Raw genomic sequence first — 23516 nt, 5'->3', positions numbered from 1 at the left:
AAAGTGAAAGACTGTAAAACTGGTTGTATAAACTGGTAGTGATGATGGATTTCATTTCTTTTTCCTTTTCCTTATCTTTTTTTCTATTTTTTGAGACAGAATAGCCTTGGATGTCCTGTAACTCACTCTGTAAACTAGGTTACCCTTGAATTTTTTTTTTTAAAGTTCATTTTTATTTATATGTATTTTTGTGTGTCTGTATATATGCAAGCCATATGTGGGGGTTTCCATGGGACCAGAAGGGCCTATAGCTTGAGTTGCATTTTTGGTCGTTGATTGATATTGGACACAGTACATGTAGCCCTGGCTATCCTAGAACTCTTTAAGAGATCCATCTGCTTCTGCCTCCTGAGTGCTGGGTGTAAAGACATGTGCTACTGCACCAGCCCGGAAACTACAGTTACTTATGAGCAGTCACAAGCCCTGGGATGTATACTAGAAACTGAATTCAGGTCCTTTGGATGATCAAATTGTTCAGCCCTTACTTTTGATACTTTTTTTAATAGTTTGCTTGTGGGGGGGGGGGTCACAGCAGCAGGGGTGTGTTTATATGAGTGTGTCCTCAGAAGCTCTGTAGATGGCTGTGGGCTTAGAGATGGTTGTGGGCTACCCAACATGGGTACTGGGAAGTAATCAAATGTCCTAGGCAAGAGCATTGTGAATTGTTTACTAAGCCATCTCTTCAGTCCCAGTTATGTTTGTGTTTTTACACTTGAGGAATGTTAAACCAGTATTTTCCAAGAAACTCTGTAAGAACTATAACCCAAGGAAAAGTGTTATGATAAATGCATCAAACACAAATTATCCAAAACAGTATCAATACTTGTAGTACAAGGTAAAGAACCACTTTGAGAGTTCTACAAAAACTTAGGACTTTTAAACTGAAAATTAAACCCCCAAATTTAGCTTCCACTTAGATCTCTTTCTAAGATCCAGGCAAGAGTGGTTTTAGGACAAGAGAACTCAGATTCAGCAGATGTGTATTCATACATCTGAACCTGCTGTCTTAGAGACCAATTACAAAAGTAACTCTAGTCTTCCTATGAAACCACACCTTCAATTATTAAATGGGAAACAATTTTGGTATTAATAATAATGATAGTAATTTACCACAACATGATGTTGTACTCACTAATTTAATCATGTCAAAGTACTTCCAAACTACAAAGTTCTGTATTATCTAGAGACCAGGCACTAAAGCGGACCCTGAGTCAGTGCAGACCGACAAGCATGCTCACTGCTTTATCTGTCACGTCTCGGGCAAGTTTAGAGACCCCACTTTCTACCCTACTGCACTTGTTAAATTAGACTTCACTGAATAATTACTTACTGAGTGATTCTGAGCTGGAAACAGCTAACATTACCTGTTCCTACTGCAATGCTTACCCTTGTCAATCATATCCCACTTATAGTCAGCTGTTATCAAACATCTATGTCCTATACTTAGTTTGTCTTTTAATTCCATTGGGTAATTGATCAAGATGATAAAATTACATTTAAGACAGCATACCTTTTCTCTGCTCGGACTTTCTTCCCACAATGAGAACAAGTGTACATGTTGTCCCCTTCTAAGGTGTCTTTAATAGTGACTTCATCAAGAGATTCCTATGTATAAACCAACAGTGGGAAGTTGACATGATTTAAAGCATGCAATTTGGTCAGAATGCACAAAGAAAATTAATTTCTTTTTTTGTAAAAGGCAATTTCAAATTAAATTATTTTTTTATATGAAATCTAACTATATGGTCTATCTTTAATACTTAAAGAACAAAACATGAAAGAAAATACATGAAAACTGTTACTTCTCATGATCACAAATTTGGTGTGTGTGTGTATGCATATATAAAGCACAAACAGGCTTAAGTTATGTACAGTATCACTCACATAAATATTCTTCATATCTGCCACCTGGCACCTCACAGTATAAAACTCTTCCGCAGTTTGACTAACATGTTCACAATCCTGGATGATCAACAAGCAAAAATTAGCAATTTACTACAAGCAACACCTTCCCAAAAACTCTTACAAAACAACAACAAACAGATATACTCACCAAGGAAACGACATTGTTTGTAATGACACCTCCAAACAGGCTTTTGACAGTATTTTTCTTTAATATAAAACAAATCAAAGTCAGTGATTAAAACTCAAACTTATATAAATTTGAGACAAAGTTTTAGAATTCTGGTACTAACCAGTTCTGGAGACATTTCTTCTACTTTAGTAATGAGATCTGTAAAAAACTCTGTCATATCTTTCTGTTCTCCAGTATTTAGAGGCTGCTTATCCATAGTATACGTTTTACAGAAAGGTCTAGGGTTATATGCTTTGCACTCACTCTCCTGCAAAAGAAAAGGAGAGGAAGAAATTCAAAGAAACGGCCAGAAGACAAAGTCTGGGTGAACAACCACAGCCATACAGTGTGGACGCGCCATGTTCCCAGCTCTCAGGTGGAAGCAGAGAACTGGAACCTCCTGGGTTTACAAGAGACCCTAGTTCAGAAATGTAAGGACAAAAGCTAAACAACTAAAAACACCACAACAACCACAGAATCTCTGTCCCCACAGAAAAGATAAAAACCAAACTTTAGATTCCTGATAGCTAGGGCTGGAGGAATACCCCACTATACCCAGCTGAAGATCATTTCTCCAGATACTTACTCCCTTCACTTCTTTTGTCTCAGTTGAATGGCATTTTTAGTTTAATGATCCAGGTGTTAAGATAAAAAAAAATTCCTTTTATGAAATTATTATTGGAACTCAGATTTTAATTATGAAGCACAAAATAAACTTTTGTAAGCCAAGTAAGTTTCTGCACTCTGAACTTTATGAAATTCTAGTCAGGTGTCACAGCACAGTGTTGATCCCAGAATCCAGGAGGCAGAGGCAGAAACAGTTCTGAGTGTGAGGCCAGCCTGCTCTACCGCCCATTCCAGGACAGCCAGGGCTACACAAAAAAACCCTTATTTCACAGGTAGGGAATAGTTTAAACAGGAGTTTCTGATTTAGTCACTTCATATGTGCTCCATCTCTCTTAAAAAGAAAATTTAACAACCAGGGCATAGTGGTGATATGCCTTTGTTCCCAACATTCAGATAGCTGGGACAGGATTTTAAGTAAAAGACCCAATATGCAGCAACACCTGTCCCCAGAATGATGAGGCTTCATTAAAAACCAGCATCAAAAAAAAAAAAAAAAAAAAAAAAAAAAGAAAAATCAGCATCAAACAAACTAATATATTTTCAATTTTACTTAGAAAAAGAAAACACAACACATTCTTTTTCAGTCTGAGAATACAGGATATTTATGACATTATCTGTCCTGAAGATCCCCACCATACCCCAACAAGATTCTAACAGATAAAACCTTAGTATCAGAAGTAGAAGAGAGCCATGAAAATGGACAAGCATTTTGTTGACTGTAAGACCTCTAGTTGATTAGACAATAGGAAGAAAATAGAGAAGAGGTCTGAAGAACTTTATACAAATAACCATACAAGTAGAAAAGCAACTAGGTAATGGGCTTCAAGGGCTTAAGTTTATCAAGGGTATAGCTCATTAGGTAGCATGAATAAGATCATAAATACAATGCTTCCCATAAAAAGAATTAAATGTTTTAAAAATATTTCTCACCACAAATAAGACTATGTGCTTTTCCAATTCTAAACTGTCAGCTCTGAAAACATAAATACAAGAACCATTATATGTCCTCGACAAAGTTATATTTAAGGATAGATAGATAGATAGATAGATAGATAGATAGATAGATAGATAGATAGGCAGGCAGGCAGGCAGGCAGGCAGGCAGGCAGGCAGGCAGGCAGGCAGGCAGGCAGGCACGCAAACACACACACAATTGGTGGAAGGGAAAAGACCATGTGTTTGAAAGAGAACTGGGAGGAATATATGGAAAGGTTTAGAGGTAGGAAAAAAAGAAATCTAATTAAATTATAATCTCAAACAAATAACTGAAAAGATATACCATAAAATTCACTTTCTGTTTTAACATATATGTGTGTGTGCATGTATCTGCATAACCAGGCAAGAAAGCTGGATTTACAAGCAGCTGTGACTGACTGATCTGAGTGGTAGAACAAAGTTCAACAAACACACTGAGATCTAAATAGCTTTAAGTGAGGTACCAATATAAAAGATTTGTCTTTTTCTTTTTTTTAGTTTTATAAATTTTATTTATTTTTATTTTCTTTGTATGGAGTTTTGTCTACATGGATGTCTGTACACCAAGCATATATAGTGCCTGCTGAGGCAGGATGCTGGGAAAAGAACCCAGATCCTCTGGAAGATCAGTTAGTATTTTTTTTTAAGGTTTATTATCTTGTGTACTTGAGTACACTATAGTTCATCTTCAAACTGTCAGTGTTTTCAGACACACCAGAAGAGGGCATCAGATCTCACTACAGATGGTTGTGAGCCACCATGTGGTTGCTGGGAATTGGACTCAGGACCCCTAAGAGGGCAATCAGTGCTCTTCTGAGTCATCTCTCCAGCACAACCTTCTTTTTAAAAAAGATCCATTAATTTTGCCAATGTGGAAATAAGATTTAAAAGGGACAAAGAGACACCAGATAGAAAGCTTGCATAAAAGAATTAAACCAGAGTGTTCTCTGGTTTTACATAAACTCGACACAAGCTAGAACCAGCAGAGAGGAGAAAACCTTAACTGAGAAAAGGTCTCCAAAAGATCTGGCTATAAAGCAAGCTTGTAGGGCATTTTCTTAATTAGTGACTGATGAGGGAAAACCCAGCCCATTGTGCCCATCATGGGTGGTGCCATCCCTAGACTGGTGGTCCTGGTTCTAAAAGAAAGAAGGCTGAGCAAGCCACAAGGAGCAAGCTAGTAAGCAGCACACTCCATGGCCTCTGTATCAGCTCCTGCCTCCAGGATCCTGCCCTGTTTGGGGTTCTTCTCCTGTCTTCCTTTGGTGATGAACATTTTGCTGTGGAATTGTAAGCCAAATAAACCCTTTCCTCCCCAAGTTGTTTTTGTCATGATGGTTTCCATGCTAGGACAACAAGTGACAGAAAAATTACAAGAAATGAAGGACACATTAATAGAACATAAGTAACTCAGTCATGATTGCTAGAAGTCTCTACAACAAAGATAGATAACATAAGACATTTTTTGAAAACAGTAAGTTTAATTAACAAAATCTAATTAACAAAGCCAGTACAATATTTATGGTCACTATCTTTTATTTGTTAAAAAATAATCTAATTACTTATTCTACATACTTTTCAAACATACCATTAAATATGTAAACATTTTCTGAAGTTCCAGAAGAGTTGTCTTGTGCTTCATATCTTCTGAATACTGAAAGTCAAGGGAGAACAGTGAAAACACAAATGGTGGCACTGGACATCCCCACCTCTTCACCATTTCAGCTATATAGAAGCAAACACCTCATATTTAACCCTTTTATAATATCTTAGAAAAATCAGGGTATTTTTCCATTACAATAAATACAGTGATGGCTATTATGATGGAAAACAGAATGTATCTTTTTAAAAACTGCTTTCTAGATCACATACTCTATTGATTCACAAGAATAAAAAGCACTTCAACTAAGTAAATTCCCTTGTAGAATAAACTAAAATATTATAAATGACATTTTAGTATCGATAAAATATATCTAGGGTTGGAGAGATGGCTCAGCAGTTCAAAGCACTGACTGTTTTTCCAGAGGTCCTGAGTTCAATTCCTAGCAAACAAATGGTGGCTCACAACCATCTGTAATAAAAGTGGATGCCCTCTTCTGGTGTGTCTGAGGACAGCTACTGTCTTTTTCATAGAACAAAACCCACAATCCTAAGGAAGAATATTGTTCATGAGTTTATAAACAATCTAAACATCAAAATACTACAATCCATGATTAGGAGAATCTGGCTATACTTATAACCTAACTGCTTTTATCTCCTTTCTAAGTTTATTAATCTGTGTGTGCTGTGGCACATGCACGGACTCCAGAAGTCCATCTCCAGTGTGGGTCTCAAGAGCTGTCTCAGTTTTACATATGCTGTCTCCTACTGGAATCTCCTGTTCTCTGGCTAGACTGTTTGCCAAACTTGAGGGTTGCTTTGTATTTGCTGCCCCTACATTGGGAGCATAATAGGCACCACATGCTTGGCTTTTTACATGGGTGCTGGAGGTCAAATTCAGAATTTTTTAGCTTCCACAACAAGTGTTTTATCCAATCAGACATCCTTCCCTTACAAAAAAGATAAGTCCTCAAGTTGTCTAAGAAAGCCACTACAGTGCTTTGAATAAGAATGGCCCCCATAGGTTCCTGTGCTTGAATGCTTAGGGAGTGGCACTATTTGAGAAAGGATTTGGGATCATTAGGGGTGGGGCTTTGAGGTTTCAAAAGCCTAAGCCATGCACAGTCACTCTCTCTGCAATCCAGATATACAACTCCCTTTCAGCTCTCAGGTCTGCTGGCTGCCACCATGCTCCCTGCAGTAAGAACAATGAACAGAGAGCTGAGACTACAAGCCCCAATTAAATGCTTCCTTTTCTAAGAGCCAGACATGGTGTCTCTATAACAGAATACTGACTACCACAGCTTGAAGCCTGCAGTCTTCCTGCCATGACCTCTCTCGTGCTAAAATCACAGTGTATGCCACCGTGTCTGGTGGAGAGTTACTTCTCTTTTAGGAAAGATCCAAATACAAGTCAAGAATAGATAAGACTCAATTTCAATTCAAGTATTAAAATAAACCTACAAGGTTTATATAATAATAATAATTTTTATAATAATATGTAATCGCTGTGATTACATACTATTAACTAATTCTGAAGCTCCTGAGAGCAACATGGCATATTAACTATCATTTGTTCAGAATGATATACCAGCTATTTGTGCCAATCTGGTAAGAAATAAAAGTAACATGGTTTTACACTTTAAGAGCTTGTAAAGATTATAAAAGGTTAAAAAGAAAGAAATCTGTCATGCGTATATTATGATTGCAAAATCTAATAAAAGGGATTTTATTTGATTAAAAGGGATTAACAAATTGGGAAAATATTTAGAGTATGTATATTTTCAATATGACAGGCCTAATATTTGAGATTATGAGAAGTCATTTAAAATATAAATTCCCAAACTGTAACATCTAATATATGCAAAGTGCTACCTAATGGGACCAGCCTAGGACACAAGACTTTCCCTAAAAATGAAAGAACTCCGTTTTCTTTTTGAAGACAGGCTCTCTATGCAGCCTTGGCTACCCTGTAACTAGGGCAGACTACTGCCCCGTAGACTAGGCGAACCACAAACCCAAAGATCGGCCCATATCAGCCTCCCACGTTTCTGAGTTTAAAGTGCATATTTCCATGCTCAACTAAATAAGTAAATTTTAAAAATACAAAATGTTACATAGATTGATGTATTTTGTTTCTGGTTGTGTTGTATGTCAAAGTATCTGGGAGCTAGAATTACAGATGACGATGAGTACCTGACATCAATGACAGGAAGTGACACACTTGTCTGATGGAAGAAGAAAAATGTTAACCATCTCTATTAGCCCAGGTTTAGTTTTTAACTGAAAATGTTACTGTTAATGTTAACTGCTGACATGCTGAAACTTCAAAGTATTCTTTACTATGAACAAAAAAAGCACCAAAAGGGATGACCAAGTCATTATCTAGAGAGGGAAAAAAGAAATCACTGAAAACATGATTCTTTGGTAAGTACTGGTTTTATAAAACACTACAAGGTAGGCAGTAGTGGTGCACACCTTTGATACCAGTACTGAGGAGGCAGAAGCAGGGGGAACCACTGCTAATTCAAGGCCAGCCTGGTCTATAGAGTGAGTTCCAGAACTGCTACTCAGAAAAGGCAACTCCTAACATTATCAATGATACTCTTCTATGCTTGCAGACAGAAGCCTGGAATAACTGTCTCCTGACAGGCTTCATCCAGCAAGGGATGAAAACAGATGCAGAGACCCATAGCCAAACATTAGGCTGAGCTTGAGGAAACTTGTGGAAGAGTGGGGGAACGACTGAGGGAGCCAGAGGGTTGAAGGACACCATAAGAAAACCTAGAGTCCACTAACTTGGGCCCATAGGAGCTCACAGAGACAGAACCACCAACCAAAGAACATGCAGGGGCTGGACCTAGGCCCCTCCACATTTGTAGATGTGCAGACTGGTTTTCAATTGAAGCAGGGGCTGTCTCTGACTCTGCTGCTTGCCATTGGACACCCTTCCCCTAACTGAACTGCCTGTTTGGGCCTTAGTGGGCAAGGAGATGCTTAGTCCTGCTGGGACTTCATGTCCCAGGGTGGGGTGGTACCCAAAGAGGTCTTCTGGTTAGAGTAATGGGGGTAGGGATTTGTAGGGGTGTCACTGGAAAAACAGGAAAGGGGGGTTGCAACTGGATGTGAAGTGAATAAACAAAGTTTAAAAAAAAATCTATTCATTTTTACTGAAATACAGTATTAACTATGCATACTAAGCATATAAAGCCTACAAAGTACATTGTCCTTTGAGAAATAAATTATGCCACATAATGAAACTCCAAGTAAGTGCAAATAAAATTAAATACACTAAAATAGTTAGCTAGAACAATAAAAATTTCTTTTCCCGTATATTCTTATTCTTAATACTAAGCAATATATTATTATATAAAATTAATGATGATTTATGAAAACTAAGCTTCGGTTTACAGTTTGGACCTCTACCTTAGCAGTGAAGACAGCCTGTCTTGCCTCTGGTATCATATAAAGCTGCTGAATAGTGGAAGCCAAGTAACAAGTAGCTCCAAGGTTAGTCAGGCCGACAAACCGACATTCTGCACGTACATCCTCATGAGGCCAGTAGTCCCATTTATAGGGTGCATGGGCTGCTGAGAAAAAGAGGGAGAACATGCCCCAAAAAACTTAAACATATCTTGCTTTGATTGGCAGCTACTACCTCCACTGATTACCTAATAAATATGTTAATAGAATTATAATTTAAATTATTAACTATATAAAAACATTTTGAATCTAACTATAAAAATTCACATAACAGTGAAAGCTTTGTTTTACTTGGTATTATATTACATTATACAAAAAAAGCCCAAATATTTAAAATAAAGGTTTTCTACCTTTTTCTAGTAAAAACAAATGCTTAATATTCTATCAACAATGTGTCTAACAAAGTGTGTGAAAAGTTGATTCTTTAATCAATGCCCTTTAATTTTTCACTTTTGTGTTCAATTAATAAAGATTCAAGAGAAAGAAGAGTGCTTACACTGCATATGCTGTGCCATGACCCAGTTGTGTATTAGCCTGTAGTTCTCAACAGACCCTTTTACCATTTCTACCAGCAGGTCATAGGCAGCAGCTCTTGAAGAATGTGATTTGCACTTCGGCTGCCGTCGGTCCTTTAGACTGGGTAACAAAAACAGAAGATTGAAGATGTCTCTTAAAAATTCCTAGGAATAAGAAGAAAGCAGGTAAGTCCTGTAAACATGATACCAATTATATTCCAAACATAATGATAGAAAAAACAAATTGGATAATAGACTAAATATCATTTACTAAGATATCAGTCAAAAGTGTATAGCAGTGTCATAAATCACCATTTGAAATCTTACCAATGTACTTTCTCTTGAAGAAAACAGAATAGAACAAACCCATCTTTTAGTTTCTCCCCAATTCAAATTTAGTATTTATCTTTACAGATTCTTACTGGACAGTGTTATTATTTTCTATTATTACCTAATAGAATATCAAGATATTCTATTAAGGCCTTTGTATCCCCTATTTGCCAAGACCTACTAATGTTTCTCCATCTGGTGAATAGCAAGAACAGAAGCACCACACTCAACCTGAGTGCCAGCCATGCGAAAAAGCAGAAACATTAAGAACCTTGCTAGTAGTTAAAACTGTGGCAGATGCCAATTAGGATTAAAGATGTGAACCTCTTTCCCACTATCTTCTTAATTTTGTAAACTGAAGAAACACAGTTTACAGTGAGATGAACCTAAACTGTTTTATTATCATCAATTTTCAAATCCTATTTGAAACAGACTTTTGTCTTAAATTCAATTTGTGTGTTATGCTGCATTCTGGTTATAAAGCAGAGTTGAAGATGTTCATTAAGCACATTTTAATTGGCTTAAACAGAAATAGAAAGTGATGTACTTGAAAGAAAGCTAAGGCACACCCATGGGTGTGGGCTTCTCAAAGATGAGCTTCACCCAGGTTACATTTTTATTCATTCTTCTAAAAGAGAAAGCTGTTAATTCATTCTCTGAGAACTATATAAAACTGTACACTGGACTTTACCCTACCTACCTAATGTCCATTCATCTAGCATCATGTGCCCTCCCCAAATTCATTTTCTCTCCCTCTTTCCCCCTCCCATCCTCCTTACCTCCTCGCCTAGCCTATCTCTCTTGCTTTTTCTGAGGCAGGGTTTCTCTGTGTAGCCCTGGATGTCCCATACTCACTCACAGAACAAGGCTGGCCTCAGACTCAAGAGATTCACCTGTCTCTGCCACTCTATTCTAGGGGTTAAGACTGTGTCACCATTGCTTTCTTTATTTTAGGTATCCACCAAGTCCAATCAATGAATGAACAAGGACTGAGGCCTACCCCCTCAATCAATGAATGCTGGGCTTGTGGACATGCCTAGAGGCCTACCCCTCCCACAGTTGCTATGAACTGCTGAAAGCACCTCAGCTAAGGAGACCTTGTCACTTGTTCTTTCCTAATTATTTTCCCTTTACACTTTACCTTCCTAGTGATCTCTTACACAGTGCAAGCATTGCTACTGTATTTACCCCGTGGTATAACACTGTATAGGATACTAAGATTCAAATATCATTACTCTTTAGTAAGACTAGCATTTCATTGCAGTCGGAAAAACCTGACTTGTAATCAGTTACCACGATGGCAAAGTTGAACCACATTAAATTCCACAATAACAAGAACTAGCCGTGAGTCCCCTGTTAAGTCCTGTGAGTCCTGACAAATCATCCACCAGGGGTGGTACTGGGAACTCAGCCCACAAGAATCAAAAAATTAAAACCAAAACATCTTAAAATGTTAACCACTAGGATATTTTCTCCTTCTATCTTACTACTTACAAATAATGTAAACCATAGTTTCCAGATTTGCAAAAGAAGACTGGATTGGCTACTAAATATATACACAAGGATTTGAGTCTTATTTCATACAGATGACCCAAAGACGATATAATTTTATTTTTATTTATTACAGGACACAGAACTGAAATTACTGTCATGGAGATGCAAAGCACCATGTTTAGCTGCACTGGCAGCCAAACACCTCAAGAGCAAGTATGACTTAACTAAAAAAAAAAACCTAACAATGAACTATCCTTGTCATACATCTTATATCTCAAAATAAAATAAGCTCTATTTGTATAGTGATTTTGAAAAAGTATACTTAAATCCTGTGATCAAGCACTTTGACATAAATATTGAGCCAATAAATTAACACTTTTGTTTTTGTTACCCTGAGTCTACCTTTATTCTTCAAAAAAGAAGAACTTACACAGACTTGACAAAATGTTTTGGCTTTGGTTTTCTGAGACAGGTCTATGTAGCTCCGGCTGTCCAAGGACTCACTGTGAAGAGTAGATTGACTTTGAACTCACAAAGATCCACCTGCCTCTACCTCCTGAATGCTGGGATTAACGGTGTTCACTACCATGGCTCAATATTAAAAATAAATCACAGTTACACAAAATAAGTTGAAAATGTAGGGTATCGCATGCCTGTAATGCCAGTACTTAGGAGGCAGAGGCAGGAGGACCAGGAGTTCAAATCCATCCTGGACTACATACAGTAAACTACATAATATTCAAAGCCAACCTTAGTTATCTCAGATAGTTTCAAAGCAACAAAAAATTATCAAAACATAACTCTTTCCACTATAAACATTATGTAAACAACATTTCTTAGGATCTACATCTAGAGTGCTCACCAGAATACTTAAGAGAATAAAAGTATTTGCTGCCAAGCCTAATCTTTTCATTGTTGGAAATACCATACTATCATCCACAAGATGTCCTAAAACTATCGCACATGTACCATGGCATAAATATGTACACAAACAGTCACAAGAATAACTGCATAAAAAGCAAATAACTATCTATATTTTCAACACTCTGGAAATGAAGGCAGGGAATCAGGAACTCAAGAACAGCCTTGGTTCCAAATCAAGCTCAGGACAAGTATAGGCTTCATAAAACCTTGTATCCAAAACAAACAAATTACCTTGGCAGGGTGGGGGTGGGGGGAGAATCAAGATGCTCAAGAACCTTCTTTGCCTTCCAGTACCAGCCAGCTTTGCTTTCTTTTAAATTTTTTGTGTACAATGTGATTAAAAAATCAGCTTAGTATGTTTCTAATTTTGGATAAAATTTTACCTAACAATTCAAACACAAATCTATTCATCTAATTATTACCACTGAATATACTGGTGGGAAAAGGGAGAGGACTTTGGCAAAATAACACACAGCATAATACTGTTATTTAAAGAGAGATAATAAAAAAGTACAATAATAGTTTCTGAAGGAAAAAAAAAAACAAAAGTTAAGTGGGATGTGCTAGCACATGATTCACGTCCCTATTAGTGATAAAACTGGTCTTATTTCCTAAATACTATATACATCAATAGAAACTAGTACAAAAATCATTAACAAGTAACAAGAGGGTTGTGAGGTTTATTATAGAGAAGATGAAATATAAGAGTTATAGAACTGATAAACTTTAGTGTATAATGTATATGTGCACATACTTCACACATACATACATTACTTATAAGTTATATGTATATATTATACACATACACATATATACATTATACAGAAATCTCTACATCTCTCTCTCTCTCTCACACACACACACACCCACACACCATAGTACCCTTTTGCTTACTGTTTATTAGACAATAAGTAACCTCAAGATAACAGCTCTCAAAATGACAAGTAATTTCCTCACTGCAGATGAAAGTGCCAGTGACATAGTCATTAACAGAGGCAAATATTCAAGATACATTTCAAGAAGGCCTTAAAAATATGAAAGAATGAGCTGAAGAGATGACTCCACAAATTCTGAGTTCCATTCCACAGCAACCACATCGTGGCTCACAACCATCTGTAATAAGATCCAATACCTTCTTACAGTGTGTCTGAAAACAGCTACAGTGTGCTCACTCATATACATTAAATAAATCAATCAATCTTTAAAAAAAATAGGACAGCAGTGTGAGACCATGACGGACAGAATGATTATTACTAGTTGATTCTACTATGTGAGGACATTAGTGTGGAAGAGAAAACAAAATGTATAATGTGAAAGTAAATATTCTCCTAAGTAACAGAAATGAAAATTTGTTGTTACATTCTAAACATATAATCTAAGCTTCCTATTTTCACTGTTAATTTATTCAGAGTCCATCACCAAGTTCTAGCAAACATGGCTTGGATATACAGGAAAGCAAAACAGAACACATACACACAATGTACAAAGAAGCATCAACTATATTTTATACATGGATTTTTAAAGCATACCTGTCCTTCTCTTGAAAATTTGAAGGGTGGTTTGTGTTTGATAACACTTGTTGCAAGCCTTAGAAGCCCTGACAGCCCATCATCTTCTATATTACCATCGAGGTGATCAAGGATCTCTCTACTATTAAAAAGAATACAAGCAAATGATAAAGATATTCTTTTTATTTTTGTTCAATACGTAATTGTTAACTCTGAATTAAATTTTTACCTTCGAATACAGTCAGCCAAATGTCTTGCCAAAGCGTCTAAGTCTAGGAGTGTTGTCTTAGGCAAAAAAAAAAAAAAAAAAAAAAAAAAGAAAGAAAAAGAAAATTCATATACAGATTTATGTTTGATATATCACAAAATAGAAATATACAAGTTATTTCACCATATATAATAAAAGTTATTTTAACTAAGTTATATTTTAACTTTATTTTAATTAAGTTACACTTTAATTAAGTTTAAATTTATTTTAATTAAGTTATAAACTCAATATACCCAGTCTTCTACATAGTATCAAAAACAAACGAATAAAATAACCCCAAAACCTATACTTTCTAGCGCATCACTAACAGTCCATTAAAAAGGGCAGTGTTGGCTCACGCCCTGAATCTCAGCACACAAGAGGCCAAAAAAAAAAAAAAAAAAAAAAAAAAAAGATAGATTATCACAACCACAGTGGTAATTATAGTAGAACAACACCTGAGAAAATATTAAAGTTTTTTTTATCCCCTGACTTCGTTTAACAAGACACAATTTATACATGGGCTCACAATGTATACCACAATATACTATTCCCCACTTCTTTCTTCCTATTTCAACCATTAATGATGAACTAAACATTATAGTTAATTCCTACCAGCTTTAATTTTATACCTGAAAAAATAAAATTCAACTAGATTTCAGACTGAACATAATCCAAAACGCTCAAAGAAACTAGAGCTGTAAGAAGGGAAATTATTTTAACAAGAATTATATCTTCTTCATTAGCATAAGTAAAAAGGTAATGCCAGTTTTTTTTAAAAAGTGTTTACTGGTACCACTACATTAAAAAGTAGTAATGAGTGAGCCAGCGGTGAGCCAGTGTGTGGTCCCCCAGTTCCCCCTCCTCGCCCTAGCTTGCTCCAGAAAACCAGTAACCCTGCATCGGGCTATTCCCAGTAAGATGACAAGGAGTGAAGAACCGCACTCAGACCACCCGCCACCAGGAACAGCAGTGAGCCAGCTTTGAGCCAGAGTTGATCAAGGGACACAGGTCTGAAACAGCAGTGAGCCAGCAGTGATCCAGGGACACAAGACTGACAACGAGATGGCAAGAGGAAAGGGAAAGAACATACCCCAGGGAAATCAAGACAATCTGGCAACACCAGTACCCAGCTCTCCCATCACTGCAAACAGCGGAATGAATGCCAAACACACCAGAAAAAGAAGACGCAGACCTAAAATCATACCTCAAGACGATGATAGAGATCCTTAAACAAGAACAAGAGGAAAAGCATAAGGAATTAGAAGCTTTTAAAGAGGAAACAAGAAAAACACTCAAAGAACTCAAAGAACTAGAAGAAAGCAGAACCAAAGAGATGAAGGAATGGAAGAGGGAATTTAAAACAGAAATTGACACAATAAAAAAAACACTAAAAGAGATAACCCTAGAGGTAGAACACCTAAAAAAGAAATCAGGAGTCACAGATGCAACCATTTCCAATAGACTACAAGAGATGGAAGAGAGAATCTCGGGGGCCGAAGACAACATTGAAAACATAAACAAAACAGTCAGGGAAGATGCAAAAACCAAAAAGCTCCTAACCCAAAATGTCGAGGAGATCCAGGACACAATGAGAAGACCAAACCTAAGGATAATAGGAATAGAAGAGGGAGAAGAATATCAACTAAGAGGCACAGTAAAAATCTTCAACAAAATCATAGAAGAACACTTCCCTACCCTTAAGAATGAGATGACCATGAGCATAAAACAAGCCTACTGAACTCCAAATAGATTGGATCAGAAAAGAAACTCCTCCTGACACATAATAGTCAAAACGCCAAGTGCCCAAAGTAAAGAAAAAATATTGAAAGCAGTAAGGGAAAAAGGCCATGTAACATATAAAGGCAGACCAATCAGAATCACACCTGATTTCTCAACAGAGACTATGAAAGCTAGAAGAGCCTGGACAGACATCATGCAGACACTAAAAGAGCACAGGTGCGAGCCAAAGCTGCTATACCCAGCAAAACTATCAATCACCATAGATGGAGAGACTAAGATATTCCAAGACAAAACTAAATTTACACAATATCTTACAAAAAACCCAATACTACAAAGAATTATAGGTGGAAAACAGATTACAACGAGGTGAACTAAATCCTAATAAAAACAAGAAAACTCCTATGCAAGAAAACCAAAAGAAGAAAGACATATAGGCACAATTCATCCTCCAAAAGCAAAAATAGCGAGAAACAGCAACCTCTATTCCTTGATATCTGTTAACATAAATGGACTCAATTCCCCAATAAAAAGACATAGGCTAAAAAGTACTGACAAAAAATGAATAATTTTAAGCAAAAAATGTTTAAAATCTGTACATTTATCTTTGTTTTGTAAAATAAAGTTGTTTAAAAAAAAGAAATTTAAAGAACAGAAAAAAAAAAAAAAGACATAGGTTATCAGACTGGATACATAAACAAAACCCAGCAATTTGTTGCATACAAGAAACTCATCCCAGAGACAAAGACAGACACTATCTCAGAGTAAAAGGGTGGGAAAAAAAATTCGAAGCAAATGGCCCCAAGAAGCAAGCTGGAATGACCATTCTAATATCAAATAAAGTAGATTTTCAACCAAAAATTATCAAAAAAGATAAGGAAGGACACTTTTTACTCATTACAGAAGAAATTTGTCAGAAGGAACTCTCAATCCTTAACATATACGCTCCAAATACAAAAGCACCGATATTCATAAAAGAAACCCTATAAAAGCTCAAAAAATACATTGCGCCCCACACAATAATAGTGGAAGACCTCAATACCCCACTCTCACCAATGGACAGATAAGGGACACAAAAACTGAACAAGAATGCTGTAAAACTAGCAGAGGTTATAAAGCAACGGGAATTAATAGATATCTACAGAACATAGCATCCCAAAAAAAGAATACACCTTCTTCTCAGCACCTCATGGCACCTTCTCAAAAATTGACCACATAATTGGTCACAAAACGAGCCTCAACAGATATAAGAAGATTGAAACACTCCCATGCATCCTCTCAGATCACGATGGTCTAAGGCTAGTCTTTAACAACAACAAAGACAACAAAAAGCCCACATATACATGGAAACTAAACAACGCTCTGTTAAACAATAGTAGGGTCAAAGAAGAAATAAAGAAAGAAATCAAGGATTTTCTAGAATTCAATGAAAAGGAAAACACAATATACCCAAACCTATGGGATGCAATGAAAGCAGTACTGAGAGGAAAACTCATAGCTCTGAGTGCTTCGAAAAAGAAACTGGAGAGAGCATACATCAGCAACTTGACAGCACAGCTGAAAGCTCTAGAACAAAAGGAAGCAGATACACCCAAGAGGAGTAGACTGCAAAAAAAATAATCAAACTTAGGGCAGAAATCTACCAAATAGAAACAAAAAGAGCCATTGAAAGAATCAACAAAACCAAGAGCTGGTTCTTTGAGAAAATCAATAAGATTGATAAACCCTTAGCCAGACTAACTAGAGGGCAAAGAGAGAGAGAATCTAAATTAACAAAATCAGAAAGGAAAGTGGAGAAATAACAACTGAAACTGAGGAAATTCAAGAAAGCATCAGATCATACTACAAAAGCCTATACTCAACAAAGCTGGAAAATCTGGAGGAAATGGATGAATTCCTACACAGATACAAGGTACTAAAGTTAAATCAGGACCAGGTAAACCATCTAAATAATCCCATAACACCAAAAGAAATAGAGGCAGTCATCAAAAGCCTCCCAACCAAAAAAAGCCCAGGTCCAGATGGGTTTAGTGCAGAATTTTATCAGACATTTATTGACGACATAATACCAATACTCTCCAAACTATTCCACAAAATAGAATCCAATGGAACACTACCTAACTCGTTCTTTGAGGCTACAATAACCCTCATTCCTAAACCACACAAAGACCCTACAAGGAAGGAGAACTTCAGACCAATCTCTCTTATGAACATTGATGCAAAAATACTCAACAAAATCCTTGCAAACCAAATCCAAGAACACATCAAAACAATCATTCACCATGATTAAGTAGGCTTCATCCCTGGAATGCAGGGATGGTTAAATATAAGCAAATCCACCAATGTATTCCACCATATAAACAAACTCAAAGAAAAAAACCACATGGTCATCTCACTAGATGCTGAGAAAGCATTTGACAAAATTCAACACCCCTTCATGTTAAAAGTCTTGGAAAGAACAGGAATCCAAGGCCCATACCTAAACATAATAAAAGCAATATACAGCAAACCAACAGCCAATACCAAACTTAACGGTGGGAAACTTGAAGCAATCCCACTAAAATCAGGGACTCTACAAGGCTGCCCACTCTCCCCCTACCTATTCAACATAGTACTGGAAGTCCTGGCCGGAGCAATTGGACAGCAAAAGAAAATCAAAGGGGGATACAAATCGGAAAGGAAGAAGTAAAAACATGACTATTTGCAAATGACATGATAGTGTACTTAAGTGGCCCCAAAAACTCCACCAGAGAACTCCTACAGCTGAGAAACAAGTTCAGTAAAGTGGCCGGATATAAAATTAACTCAAACAAATCAGTAGCCTTCCTATATTCAAAGGACAAACATGTGGAGAAAGAAATTAGGGAAAAGATACCCTTAACAATAGTCACAAAAACTATGAAATACCTTGGTGTAACTCTAACTAAGCAAGTGAAGGACCTGTACAACAAGAACTTCAAACCTCTAAAGAAGGAAATCGAGGAAGACCTCAGAAAATGGAAAGATCTCCCATGCTCAAGGATTGGAAGGATCAACATTTTAAAAATGGACATCTTACCAAAAGCAATCTACAGATTCAATGCAATCCCCATCAAAATTCCAACCCAGTTCTTCACTGAGTTGGAAAGAGCAATGTGCAATTTCATTTGGAATAACAAAAGACCTGGAAGAGCGAAATCCATCCTCAACAACAAGAAAACAACTGCAGGAATCACTATCCCTGACCTCAAGCTATATTACAAGGCAATTGTGCTGAAAACTGCATGGTACTGGTACAGAAATAGGCATGTGGATCAATGGAATAGAATAGAAGATCCAGAAATGAGCCCTCACGTATATGGTCACCTGATTTTTGACAAAGGAGCTGTAAACATTCAATGGAAAAAGGACAGCCTATTCAACAAATGATGTTGGTCCAACTGGCACTCAGCATGCAGAAGAATGAAAATAGACCCTTTCTTATCTCCTTGTACAAAGCTCAAGTGTAAATGAATCAAAAATCTCCACAATAAACCAGGCACACTGAAACTATTAGATATGAAAGTAGGGAAAACCTTATAGGCACAGGAGAAAATTTCCTAAACAGAACACCAATAGCTCAAGCTCTAAGGTCAAAGATTGACAAATGGGACTTAATGAGATTGCAAAGTTTCTGTAAGGCTAAAGACACTATCATAAAAACAAAACAGCAGCCAACAGAGTGGGAAAAGATATTTACCAACCCCACATCAGATAGAGGCCTAATATCCAAGGTATACAAAAAACACCAGAGAATCAAACAACCCTATTAAAAAATGGGGTACAGACTTAAACAAAAAGTTCTCAATTGAGGAATATCGAATGGCTGAGAAACATCTAAGGAAGTGCTCAACATCCTTAGCCATCAGGGAACTGCAAATCAAAACAACCCTGAGATTCCATCTCACACAAGTCAGATTGGCCAAGATCCCAAACTCAGATGACAATAGATGCTGGCAAGGATGTGGAGAAAGATGAACACTTTTCCACTGCTGGTAAGGTTGTAAACTGATACAACCACTCTGGAAATCAGTCAGGAGGTTCCTCAGAAAAATGGACATAGTACTACCTGAAAACCCAATTATTCCACTTCTGGGCATTTACCCCAGAGATGCTCCAACATACAATAAAGATACATGCACCACAATGTTCACTGCAGCTCTATTTATAATAGCCAGAAGCTGGAAAGAACACAGATGTCCTTCAGTAGATGAATGGATACAAAAATTGTGGTACATTTACACAATGGAGTACTACTCAGCTATCAGGAACAATGCCGTAACGAAATTCTTAAGAAAATGGCTGCATCTAGAGAATATCATCCTGAGTGAGATAACCCAGTCACAAAAGAACAGACATAATATGCAGTCACTGATAATGGGATACTAACCCCAGAAAGCTCTGAACATTCCAGAAACAACCCACAGACTGTGTGAAGTTCAAGAAAAAAAGAAAAAAAAAAAAAAAAAGAATATATTTTAATTAAAATAGAACTGTATCACATCCCCCTTTCCTTCCTACAACCCCTCCCAGTTTCTCTCCTATCTCCTTAAATTAATAACCTATTTTCCTATATTATTGTTACATATATACATATGTGTATGTATATGCACCCACAAATACTTAATTACAACCTTATAAAAATGTATTCATATACTTTTATGCAAAAATGCTTAAAAATCTGTACATTTACTTTGTTTTTTAAAATAAAGTTAAAAAAAAAAGAGCTGGGTATGGTGTACATATCAATTGCAGAGCTGTACACGCATCTCAAGCAGGATTTTCCTAAAGCAAGACAGGCTTGTGTTTTCCTCGGGGATATCCTGCCCACTCAACAATTCATCTGGAAAAGTCTCAGGTCTGTGGGGCTAGGAGAGGAGCAGTTACATACTATAGCAACAGGGCAGATGCAAGGATAGAGAGACAGCTAGGAGTTTAGACTTAGGCAGGGACACGGGTGTGAGGACACCTAGAAGTGAAGCTGATTTTTTTCCAAGGAGCATCTCCTACCTCCCTCCTCCTTCCTCCACCATCCTGACAAGGATATCTGTGCCTCTATCCATAAGAGATGCCATCTACTTGCTGACCTACTGTCCTAATGGATGAGGCCACAACCTCAAAAGAGCAAGCCTTGGTGCATGTTCTCACCACCTCTTTCTCCATGGAAGAGGTCCCAGGATAGGCCTGCAAGCATCCTACACATTCTACCTGGATGGACATGGCTCAGTAGTTTCTGATCCCAGAGTTACCTCGGGAGTCTTTGGTGACTGGTGCCTGCTCTCATGTTTGGTTCAGAGCAATGCAAACTAGGGACAGGCTCTAGGACCACAGTCTGAGAGCTACCCAAGCTCACAGACACAGGAAGAGAGAAAAAAAAAAAGTAATAATGAAATAAGTTACAACTGGCTCAATATTAATTTTGTAATTACTTCCCAAATAAAGAGGCTTTACCAAGTTGTTTGTCAAACTAAAATCCAGAGAGCATACTTCAGGCTATTTTTCATAATGAATATATACTAAACTTCCATTTGTGTTTTTATATGTATGCAAAAGTTAAGAAAAAAATGGTTGCCACATATCAAAATCAGTCTTCCTTCTGTTATTCTACGTCTTTAGGATTAACAGATACATTTCTAGTTTAACTAAATATATATAAGGAGGAAAATGTAAAGTCTATGTGCCAATTTTATCTTGAAAATGTTTGGAATATTTATTTGTAGCTGGGTCTGGTGGGGCATGCCTTTATTCCAAGCTTATTTGTTCAAAAGAAAATGTTTTAGATTAACTTAAAATATTTTACATATTTCTTATTTTTGCATATTTATATAAACATTAGCATTTATTTTATACATCCAGGACTCTAAATCCACCTGCTATTGTAAAAAAGTTACATATATAACTTAAAAATACAAATTTCAGGGCTGAAGAAATGGCTCAGGGGTTAAGTGCACTTGCAGTTCTTTCAGAGGACTGAAGTTAGTCCCCAGGCCATCAAGAAAAGGGACAGCACCACCATCTGTAACTAAAGCTCCAGGCCCTGGAGTCTTCTCAACCTTCCTAATGCTCCCACCCTTCACTACAGTTCCTTAGGTTCTAGTGACCCCCAACCGTAAAACTACTTCATTGATACTTCTTAGCTGTAATTTTAATATGGTTATGAATCAAAATCTAAATATCTGGTAAGAAAGACATTTGACATCTGACTCTCAAACGGGTCATGACCCACAGGCTGAGAACCACTGCTCCAGGGAATAATATGACCTTTCCTGGCCTTGATGAGCAATGCCTTAGTGAGAGCATGCATAATACATATTTGGCTGCTAATTAAGGCTTTGCAAATCTTAGATTGGTCAGAAGTTTATATAAATGAAGATTTAAAGTCAAAATAAAAATAAGAAAGGAAAATGACATAACAGGAAAGTTAGGGCAAGACCAGCTACTTCACATACTAATAAACGTGCCCTCAGCTAAAAGAACAAGTAAAGCCATATACATCCATACACATAATTTGAGTATCTGTTGCATATTAACAACTTAATAGGTAACAAATTAACAACATTTTAGAACATACCTGACTTGCATCCTTTATATGTATATTGTCCACTAGTTTGCATAACAACCAAAAATATTCTTTACATCCAGGTTTTAATATTGGTTCTTCTTCATAATCATCTATCTATTAAAATAAATTTTACCTTGTAAAATCACTTTTCAAAATATTAATATATTTAAGCAAATACAAACTTTATGAAATTAAATGCCTAAACAACTAAATAATATTCAAACACTAAAATAAGGAAATTCCTGTTGAATTCTATAAAATCATAAATTCAGGAGATATGAAAAACCAAAATATCAAGGTACCCAGAAGAGAAAACAACTTATGTCCAAATTCAATCTGGAGACAGAATAAAGCAATGTCTCAAAACAAAAACAGGAAAAGAAAAACAATTTATTTTAAAAAGATATAATCATAGGAAAATACATAAATTTTACAGTGTATATTTTTGTAATTACTGTAAAAAACTTTACTAATGGACCTTTTATTATATAATACAATTATTATATTATGTTATAAAAGCTTTTTATAAAGTGTCACACTAGGTAAAACAAAAGGAATTAAAAGTTTGAAAATTTCAAGAGTAATTAAAAAAATCAAATGAATGAAGAGAGGTACTCCATAATTTGTCAACTCTGTAGGGACAAATAGTATCTCCAAAAGAGCACACTCATGACAACCATTCAAAGCGGTTGTTACATGGCTGCTGTTCGTGGCTGTAATGCGACACTGAGAATGGTATGAGGCATCATGGTGAGCAGAGAGGGAAGAATCATGAATTTATGATGTAAGGACAAGGATACAGTATACAATAACAATTTGCAACAAGGTAAAATCTCACCCTTAGAGGTTTGAGTGCTTGAGCATCAGGAAGGAATTTCAACAACGTTGAGGCAGCCAAAAGAAGGAAAGATCGATGGATTGAGTCTCCTCCATCTAGGCCTGACAGAGATAGCTTATAGAGACCATTGCAAGATTCATGGCGAACTGCAGTCTTAAAGGAAAAACAGAGGCAGTCTTGAGTATTACAAGGCTATTCATAGGCTAGGTAAATAGCTCAGTTGATAAGTTTGCTTGAGTTTGCTCCCTAATTTTAATTCCCAGCATTTTATCAATCATGTAATATTAAAGCATACTGAAACCCCACCACTGGAATATTCTGCTCAACTTGTCAGTAAATTGGAGGCAAGACTGGCTCAAGAGATTAAGCGTATCCTAAATTACATTATCAATCTTGATATCAAACTGGGCTACATGAGACATAGAGGAGGGAGGGAGGGAATCCTGGGAATACAACACATACAATGGAGCACTAGAACAGTTGCCAGCATGTACAAGGCCTTGGGTTTTCACACCGGCACTGAGAAGGGAGGGAAAGATAGAATCAGAAATGAGAAGAGCACTTGTATATGTGAAGGAAAAAG

General features: G+C 36.7%; 1 protein-coding gene across 3 annotated transcripts in view; it reads right to left on the bottom strand.

The window, feature by feature from the left end:
• Positions 1 to 23516, bottom strand: part of USP34 (ubiquitin specific peptidase 34) — a 181468-nt gene that overhangs the window by 49375 nt on the left and 108577 nt on the right. For all 3 annotated transcript variants that reach the window (XM_080920351.1, XM_080920352.1, XM_080920353.1), the window contains exons 38-48: positions 22934 to 23086; positions 22105 to 22209; positions 13758 to 13813; positions 13550 to 13670; positions 9254 to 9437; positions 8701 to 8861; positions 5264 to 5329; positions 2196 to 2342; positions 2054 to 2110; positions 1885 to 1962; positions 1511 to 1605 (exon numbers count right to left, since the gene is read on the bottom strand). In XM_080920351.1, the coding sequence (XP_080776477.1) occupies positions 1511 to 1605; positions 1885 to 1962; positions 2054 to 2110; positions 2196 to 2342; positions 5264 to 5329; positions 8701 to 8861; positions 9254 to 9437; positions 13550 to 13670; positions 13758 to 13813; positions 22105 to 22209; positions 22934 to 23086 (1223 nt within the window). The remainder of the gene's footprint in view (positions 1 to 1510; positions 1606 to 1884; positions 1963 to 2053; positions 2111 to 2195; positions 2343 to 5263; positions 5330 to 8700; positions 8862 to 9253; positions 9438 to 13549; positions 13671 to 13757; positions 13814 to 22104; positions 22210 to 22933; positions 23087 to 23516) is intronic.

The sequence above is a fragment of the Micromys minutus genome, assembly GCF_963924665.1.
Source record: "Micromys minutus genome assembly, chromosome: 1".
In the NCBI taxonomy this organism is placed as follows: Eukaryota; Metazoa; Chordata; class Mammalia; order Rodentia; family Muridae; genus Micromys; species Micromys minutus.
Note: the sequence above shows the minus strand (reverse complement) of the source record. Positions and strands in the feature narration are given on the sequence as shown.